The sequence below is a fragment of the Chenopodium album genome, chromosome 20 (genome assembly GCF_948465745.1).
Source record: "Chenopodium album chromosome 20, dcCheAlbu1.1, whole genome shotgun sequence".
NCBI lineage: Eukaryota > Viridiplantae > Streptophyta > Magnoliopsida > Caryophyllales > Amaranthaceae > Chenopodium > Chenopodium album.
The window spans coordinates 10,589,478-10,599,394 of record NC_137853.1 but is presented as its reverse complement, the minus strand read 5'-3'; the positions used below and the strand labels follow the sequence as shown (position 1 = coordinate 10,599,394).

At 34.5% G+C, this 9,917-nt stretch overlaps 1 protein-coding gene across 1 annotated transcript; it reads right to left on the bottom strand.

Annotated features, from left to right (window-relative positions):
- Positions 1 to 486: 486 nt before the first annotated feature.
- LOC145596626 (zinc finger protein CONSTANS-LIKE 6-like) lies at positions 487 to 3,593 on the bottom strand. Its single transcript, XM_081652834.1, has 2 exons — positions 2,349 to 3,593; positions 487 to 963 (listed from the first exon to the last, which is right to left on the bottom strand). The coding sequence occupies exons 1-2, from the start codon at positions 3,450 to 3,452 to the stop codon at positions 691 to 693; spliced, it is 1,377 nt and encodes a 458-aa protein (XP_081508960.1). The 5' UTR covers positions 3,453 to 3,593; the 3' UTR covers positions 487 to 690.
- Positions 3,594 to 9,917: the final 6,324 nt, after the last annotated feature.

Here is a 9,917-nt window from a genome sequence, read left to right as displayed (position 1 = left end):
AAAAATGCATTATAGCTATCTTAGCATCAAAAGCCAACAACTAGCATCTAATTCGACTATCTTTAACATTAACCATGGTAATAGTTCACTGCTGCATACAAAAACTAATATTGCCACTCCATTACTCCATTAAAAAACTACTTGCTTCATACCCTCCGTCTCTTATTTTTTGCTCCATAGACATAAGTTGCTTTATTAATTTTTGGTTGGAAAAAATAATGAGAGAGAAAAGTGGCAGAGTTCATCATGGAGTGGTTGTGAGAGTAAATGTATGGTCTCATGTGTTCAAAAATAAAATGGGATAAAATAAAAAGGTCAGACTAAAAAAGAAATTAGGGCAAAAAATAAGGGACAAAAGGAGTACGTACATTGTAATATCATTAGATGGTCAAAGTATACCCGTGAAATACTTCGTATATGATACTTCGTAGCTAATAATCGATATTTTGAAACAAGAGACCTTGACACCCATGTCCATGAAGTTCATTTAAAAACAAAATACACTCATGCCATACTTGTAATTGGTTTTATTACAACTAAGCAAAGTATTAAGCCGTTACATTAGCATCACCACATACATGCCCACGATCGAGATTTCATAAACTTGTTAAGTACGTACTTCGTATTAATTTAGGATTATTTGACAATGATATATAGTAATTAAACAAAGACTAATTTACATGCTAATTGTTATTTATTGTGATAATTAGGGAAAGTGGGTTCTCCTACTACTTGTGAAAGAGATGTTCTCTTGACAAACCGTCCTTTCAATCGAGGCCTCTTTTCAGCGTTCAATTTCCTAACTTCATACCTTATCTTCTTTGAAAACAATCTTGTCCTTCTCTTTTCTCTGTATCTTGATACTCTTGCTTCTCTCCCTTCGTCCCCACCATTCGCGTTTCCTCTCATTCCCATCCATCCCTCGCCTTGAGGGTGTTGAACTCCGGTAGGGAACATACCTCCCTGCCAAAAGTAATCCCGTGAGTGTTAAAATATTAGTAATGCAACAACGAAATTTGAATGAACATAATATAATTAAGGTTGTACGTTATTATATCATTTCAACGTAAGCTATACGGCTATCTTACTTCCTAGACCAAAGTTAAGGCCTTAAGTATAATTATCATAAGCTATTTGGTCACATCAATATCCACATGTACAAATCACTAGAGATATTGAATGGTCCATGCTCATGGTATATTATCAACAAGGTATTCAATGCAATGATGTGGAATTGAGTCACTTAAAATGTGGCATGAATAAGTTTATAGTGCAAGGAAAAAAATACTACTAAACATATACTTCAAACATAAATTCACATAGAATAAAAGTTAAATACTCGTACTTATCACTACATTCTATTTCAATTGTATATTACTTCTATACATATAATACTTAATATATTAAATATTTAAATAATAATATTTAAAATAAACTTATGTGAAGTAGTACATTATATGTACTGTATAAATAATTGAACTAGCTCCTATAATAAGTTCAAACAGATTCCAATAGTTTAAGGCTATCAAATCTAAAAACAAAAGGCTTTAATGAGTTCAAAACAGATAATTATAATAAGTGTGTTTAACTTTTAAGAAGTTCGCATATGTCTAATAAATCAATCCCTAAATAAAGAATGAAGCTTGCTTAAATTCATATGAGAAGTTAAGATAAACGAATTTCATATGAAAAAAGCACACACTATGTATGAATAAATTATCAATTTGAAAAGAGAAAGAAAAAGTTTGATTTAATTGACAAAATCAAATTGCTAATTCAAGTTTGATGAATATAATATTGATTAAATAAAAATAAATAGCTTATTAAAATGAAAAAAAAAGTTTATATTAAGTAAAAGTTTAGGGGTGAAATTTCACCTCATGGGTTAGGATTTTTCGTTTTTATTATTTATTTTTTTATTATTTTTTTTTGACACAATTAGTGCTAGTTGAAAAATCATGCAAATTATTAATGAATTGGTGAAGAAAAATCATATTGAATGAGTCTAAGTAATTTAGCTCAACATTCAACCATTGATTTTGCAATATACTATCAACAAAATTAAACCAATGTTGATTTTTTTTTTTTTTTAAGAAAAAAATTCTAGTTTTGTATTTTGGATGGATCTATAAATTTATTATTTCAATATAATTTGATCATGAAATTAATGTCGAGGCAAGACATTGTCCCAAAATATGTATTATTAATCTTATAAAAATCAATCTTATTGTATCTTTACATTGTCCCAAAATATGTAAACTTCCAAAAATAGATCTTAAATAGTTAAACCTAAATGATGCAATGCTCAATAACAAGAAGAGATAAAAAGGGCAAGGAAACATTCTTACCATGCAATAGGGCCAACCGTGATGGTCAAATTCAAACTCCGGCCGCCGCCCGGTGGTCCACGGTGATAAACAACCTTGGCTAGCCCATGCATTAATAACCTCATCATAATTTAATCTCAATAGTATTTTCCTCCTTTTATTATTATTGGCTTCCACATCTTTACTTCCCTCTAGCTCCTCCTCCTCCACCTCGGCCGCCTCGTGTTTTGGCACCACCACTTTCTTACCATCCTCATCCTCATCTTCTTCAACACCACTAACTCGAGACTGATCATGATTACTATTATTTCCATAAGTTTGATTTAAGTCAAAATTAAACATTTCACTTTCAACATCTATTGACCAATCAAAGTAACAATGATCAGTTGTAGCACTAATATCCCCCTCCTCTTCAATTTTAACACCCGGGAATAAAAGTTGTAGCTCATCATCCGCCTCCTCGTCGCCTCTTACGCCCTCCTCGGCCGCCTCCTGCTCTAGCAAATTCTCAACATCCGCAGCAAACTCCGCTAACTCGTTATCGGAGGGTAAAAAACCCGCCGGTAAATAGTTTTCCCACTCATTGTTATTATCTCCCTCGAAACCAATCAACGAGATGTTGAGTTCATCCTCTTCAAAACCACCTTCTACAACACTACTTTTGTTGTTGTTGTTACTAATTTTGAAATCCTTAATTTCAAAGGGATCATTAACCTCCAAGTTCGGAACACTAAACACCGCCTCGTTTCGATCTTCCTCAATCGATCCATCATCATCATCTTCATTACAAACCTCCGGCACAACACGCATCTCGTAGTTAATATTCGAGTGTTTGTTCTTCATTGCATTGTTGTTACTTCTCGGGGTTCGCGCCTTCTTCGTGAACCCCTGGTGCCACGAAGGCGAAGGGGATGGTAGTTGTGTGTTTAGCTTAGACTCAAGGCGGACTCGATTATGTCGGCTTGCGAGCTCATTAGCCGAATGGACTGATGAGTCGCAGGCCTGACAAAGGAAAGCATCATCGGCCGCGCAGAACCATCTAGCGCGCCGCTTAAGGCAGCTTTCGCACGCCCGTGCCGTCTTTCCTCCAACAGCATTTGCTGTTTTCTTACAATGGGTACTCATGGTTAATAAGCTTTCGAGTTTTGAGTAAAAAGCGTGGATTCTTGTAGTGTTACAGAGAGGAATGTACTCAGTTAGTCTGTTGGAACAACAGACTAACAGTAGTAGTACCTCTAGCAGAGTTGGAGCAACCGATAAATGAGTGTGCTATGATTGGTATATATTGAAGGAAGGACAAGTGATGGAGCAATTATCATTGATTTTTTTTTATTTTTTTTTATTTTACAAAAATCAGTGTCATTTTTATCAAATAAGTTGTTTGGATTGAAAAGTCGTAATCTTTTAACTCTGTGGACAAGGTAAGGTTTAAAACTTTGTGATGGCACATCAATGAAATATTTTTGGAAGTTAGATTATTGAAATTTAGGGTATTTTAAGTATCTTACATAAAATTATAACGAGCTACAAAGTATTATGTAGACGAAATTCGATAAAGTAAGATACAAATATGACTAGCTAGAATATTAAAGCATAGGTGCATGATGTACATCCTACTTTTGAAAGAAAACATATTTCGATATAAAGGAACACAAAGTAACATAAGATACTTGTCACGGTGTCTTTATGTTCTAATGTTCTTTTATTGCAATTTCATTTTTTTAATTTTGAATTATATGTTCTTTTATTGCAAGTTTAGGTTTTAAAGGGTACATATTCATCCTCAATAATCTTCTTTAATTAGAAAATAAGGTCCACATTCCACCGCACAAATAAAGCATTTCAATTTTAATATAATGGATTGGATCATATTCAAATTATCTAAATTTTAAATTAGATTGGATTGGTATTAGAATTGATGGAAATTTGAATTGGATTGGACTAAAAATCAAATAATCAAATTTTATTTTGAAATAATTTGGAATTGAGCAAAATCCAAATAAAAATGATCTCTCACTTTTACTTCATAGAATCATAGTATGATAAATTGATAATGCTCATCATCAAATTTTTTAAGATTACACCTTTTTTGTAATAGCACATTAGTCTAAAATATATATATATATAGGGGAAGGCTCTCGTGAGAATTTTTCTTACGTGAGAATTTTTCTTACGTGAGAATTTTTCATATGTGAGAACACTCTTTATGTTCTAAATTTTTACTCGTATGTTCTAAATTTTAAATCTGATGTACTAAAATTTTCCTTATGTGTTCTAAATTAAATCAAATGTTCTAATTTAGTACTCACATGTTCTAAACCATAAATTAGTTAAGTTTGATATTATAAATTTTAAAAAACTTGTTCCAAAATTTTAACTTGTATGTTCTAAATTTTAAAACGTGTGTTCTAAGATTTTTAATTATATGTTCCAGATTTTAAAGCGTATGTTCTATTTTTTACTCGTATATTCTAAATTCTTTACTCAAATATTCTTTTTTTATATCAATTCATTCTAAATTTTTATTCACATGTTCATAATCTTAAATCAGATGATCTAAATTTTACTCATGTTTAAAATTTCATAAAGCAAATTTGCTAAATATTTAGTCAGTTGTTCTGATTTTTAAATAAGATGTTCTAAACATATAACTCACACTGATGTTCTAAATTATTACTCATATGTTCAAAATTTTAATTTGAGTCACATGTTCTAAATTTAAGATCAGTTCTCATATAAATACAAATTTTCACATATGGACCTATTCTCACCGGATCCCTCCCCTATATATATATATATATATATATATATATATATATATATATATATATATATATATATATTACTTGTATAAATTAAAATTTAATGTTGTGCATGGATAAATTCATAAATATAACATTCAAACAATGCAATCATGTACAATTTAAAAATAAACGGATAAAGTATTTAGTTACGTCCCAAATTCCCAATATCCCATATATTTTAGGCACTTTCACTTATAATTTAGCATAAAAACGAAACTAACAACTTACAAATTTAAACTTTATCCCAATTACTGTATTACATGATAATTTGATAAATGGAGGTCCACCTAAGGTCCAAACTAAATTTGTTAGTTTTCAAAAGAGAACGATTTACGCTTTTTGGGACCCACTAGTTAGTGTCCTGTTGATCTGATTGGTTGATGGATTGAACCTCAATCCAAATGTATGCAATCTAATTGGTTAATTGGATTAGCTAATGGGGTCATGTTCCAACGATAGGGCATGAAACTCCAGCATCCGACACCTCAAAATTAGGTCTCTTAATATTGATTTTGTCTTTTTGTTTCAATTATTCTTTGTGGATGTTGATATCCCATTTTTTATTTTGTTTTTATGCATTTATCTTTGATTGAATCATGTCCTTTCCTTTGAGTTGTGGTTGTTTTTTAGATCCACTCCAAGCCACAATATGTCCCTTGACTTACCAATTGCCTCAAATTCGATCGATGGAGGATTACATTCAATATTATAGATAGTTTATCGATATTAATTAAAGACACATCGAGGTACTATTTTTTTTAAAAAATCAACTCTGGTGAAGGATATAATGCGATTTTATGATACTGTTGTTTTTGGAATATTATAAATAAGAGAGACAAATTAAATGATTTGATTTGATAATAATCTAAGAAAAAGGTTTGCGATTTAAGTAAAACTCTAGAGCTGCAAAGTAATTCTATGTTTGGAAGCTAAGCATACAACATGAAGTTTATATGGATTATTTAGTATTCCTTATTAATATATTTTAGAGTTTAGGTAACTCTAATAGGTCAAATTGCTTATGTGTCATGTTGATCTCTTATAGATGATGCTAATTGCTAATTTGTGGATGTTAATTTGGATCATGTTCTAATATGTGTATGTACATAACATAAATAATTGAACATACATGTGTGGAGATAAATTGTCAGAAATAGTACATTTTTGTGAAACAATAATATGTAACTTAATCCTATCTATCTATACTTTTATATCTATATCTATATCTATACTTAGTATTTAAAAAAACAACCCAAAAAAGACATATGTCATCATTCTCTTACACTTTCCTATCTTCTTCTTTACCCCAATGTGCCACATGTCGTTTTACCTTTTTTATTTTTAATTATACAATTTTTCTTAACTCTTTCATTAAACACTTCATCTTTATCTCCCCTCTTTAATTCAACTTTTTTATTTCTTTCTTTGATTTTAGTCCCTTCATCTTCAATCTATTAAGTCTTATTCAAATTAAAGTCCCAAATTTTTTATTTCTTTAATTATGTTTTCAGTTACATATTACACATATAATTATTTATTGGTATTTCTTCACTCATCTCTCAATGTAATTTTCTATGAACAAGTCGTGCATTGCACGGGCCAGAAGGCTTTGTTCTAATAAACAATATTTCGAACTTGTTTTGAGTATATTAAGACTAGTGTTATATTTTTCAGTGTACGGTAGTACATGCATCGTACGATTTTTTTTTAGACAAATGATTAGTATCGAAAGCAAAATTGTAGACCAGATAGAATTGTTGCAAGATCAGGCAAGATTGTGTAAGATTATACGAGATCGAGATTAGGATCATATCGATGATCTTCTTTTCACTTGGATCATTGTTAAGCTAGATCAATCAGAAACATACATTAATCGTACATGATTGTGTAAGTTTAGTAGGGATCAATGATCCAGTTAAACTCAAGGAAATACTGGAGAAAACGGCTTAGCCTTTGCATTGATCATAATCACATATATATACACAATATTATAGGAAACCTAACTTGCCTAAAACTCCTAACAAGATAAACTTAACATAAATACAATATTAACATAATAAACCCAACTAACTCTAATACTCCCCCTCAAGTTAGAGCATGCAAATCATGAATGCCAACTTGCGAAAGAGAAAACCAAACTGCTGACGTCCAAGAGCTTTGGTGAGAATATCTGCCAACTGATGACCTGTCGAAACATATGAGGTAGAAATATTACCGTTTATCAACTCATCACGAACAAAATGGCAGTCTACCTCTATGTGTTTCGTACGTTCATGAAACACTGGATTCTTAGCTATGTGCAAAGCTGACTGATTATCACAAAAAAACTGCATAGGCTTTGAATGCTTAACACCAAGAACAAACAAGAGCATTTTCAACCATTTCAACTCACGAGAAGTGAGAGCCGTAGACTTGTATTCGGCTTCAGACGAGGATGTAGCAACAGTAGGTTGTTTCTTAGTCTTCCAAGAAACAGGGGAACAACCTAAGAAAACAAAATAACCTGACAAAGAACGCCGAGACAACGGGCACGCCGCCCAATCACTATCACAAAACGCCGTCAAGCGTAAATCCGTCGTAGGTCGCAACAAAATACCTTGTCCCGAACTACCCTTAAGATAGCGCAAGACACGAATTGAATGGCCGTATCCCAATGAGAAACCTGTGGAACACTAAAAAACTGTGCCAAAATATGCACTGAATAACTCAACTCTGGTCGAGTGACCGACAAGTAAACCAAACGACCCACCAAACGAGGACATTGTTCCGGATGAGCGAACGGCTCACCGGAAGCATGTGCAAGACGATGATTTTGCTCCATCAGAGTATCAATGGGTTTACAACCCAACATTCCTGCCTCAGTCAAAATATCTAGAGCATACTTTCGTTGAGAAAGAAAGATGCCCTCGGGACTCCGAGCAACCTCAATGCCTAAGAAATACTTAAGCAAACCCAAATCCTTCATATAGAAGCATTTGCTCAAATAGGCTTTAAATCGAACAATGGCATCATGAGAGGAGCCTGCAATTATCAAGTCATCGACATATACAAGAACATGCAAAGAGACAATGCCCTGTACATAGCTAAATAAAGAGTAATCAGCATATGAGTTTTTAAACCCAAAACCTCGAAGACCACTTGACAGTTTTGAAAACCACTGTCTCGGGGCTTGTTTCAAGCCATATAAAGATTTCTCCAACCTGCAAACTTTGCCAGGTGTTGGAGTACCGTACCCTAGAGGAAACTGCATATACACTTCTTCATCCAAATCCCCATGAAGAAAAGCATTATGAACATCCATCTGATGTAACTCCCAATTCAAATATACTGCAACAGCTAACAAGATACGTATTGTAGTCATCTTTGCAATAGGAGCAAACGTCTCATTATAATTAACACCTTCAACCTGACGGTTGCCATAAACAACCAAACAAGCCTTGAGACGTTCCATTTTTGACTTGTCTGTGTACTTGATTTTGTACACCCAACCACTGCCGAACGCTCTTTTTCCGGGAGGAAGATCCACAACGGTCCATGTGCCATTGCTTTCTAGAGCATCAATCTCATCTTGCATTGCCTTACGCCAACCGACGTCTTTAACTGCCTCCTTAAATGAAGACGGTTCCTTTCCCTTAGTAATTGTCGCCAGAAAACACCTGTGTCTGTTAGAAAAACGATTATATTCAACATGACAAGCTATAGGGAAAGGTTTACCTGAGGAATGTGATTGAGGAGGGACCACAGTTGATGTAGAGGGGTCTATATTTTCAGTGATGATAGTATGAGTCACATAATTCCGATGCCACGAAGGAGGACGTTTTTCACGATGACCACGACCCAAATTATCCGACAAACTCCCCCTCAAATATTCGAGGTTAATTAAAATATTTTCACCATTTAATTCTTGCTCCGGAACACTAACTACCCGTATGAGGCAAACTATCCGAAGCATTGAACGAAGTAGAAGAAAAATTAGGTTGCTCAATCGACGAACCATCACGAAGATCCACCACCTGCTTCCGGGAAGCCGCTGACTGGGGTGCGGACTGCCCAGCAGTGGTGGCATACTCGGACTGCCCAGCTCGTGGCTGAGCTGCAGGCTGCTGACTGCAACCTGCTGGAGGCAGTGTTGCTGGCTGGCCTGCTGTCCAGCGGGCTGGACAGTGGCTTGCACTAGATGGCCGGCCGCTGCCAGCAGGCCTGGTATTCCAGCGGACATATTAGGGGAGGCAGACCCCTCCACGGTCCTGCTGCGGCTGGCCTCGGTCTGCCGCGACTAGGTTGCGGTCCCAGCTGGTCGTGATGCATTAGCATCACCGGTTTCCGCATCAAACACAAGAGTCTCGTCTTCAACATCATCCCAAATAGGAGGATTTGCAAAGTATCGTTCCCACTATAAACGACGCGCATCGGGTAGCGATTTAAGATACGGAAACTTGTCTTCAAAAAATTGCACATCTCGACTAATAAAAAACTCATTAGTATCCAAATCAAAAACACGCCAACCCTTCTTACCATGCGGATACCCAACAAAAATACGCTTCCAGGATCGAGAATCAAACTTGTCTTTGATCCGAGGATGATTAGCAGCATAAGGAAGGCAACCAAAGACACGCAAACTATCATATGAGGGTGTTTAACCAAATAAACACTCATGAGGCGTTTTGCCTATAAGAACCGAAGTAGGTGTGCAATTAATGAGATGCACCGCCGTCATAACACACTCAACCCAAAAATATTTCGGCAACTTAGCCTGAAACAGAAGAGCACGAGCCACATTCAAAAT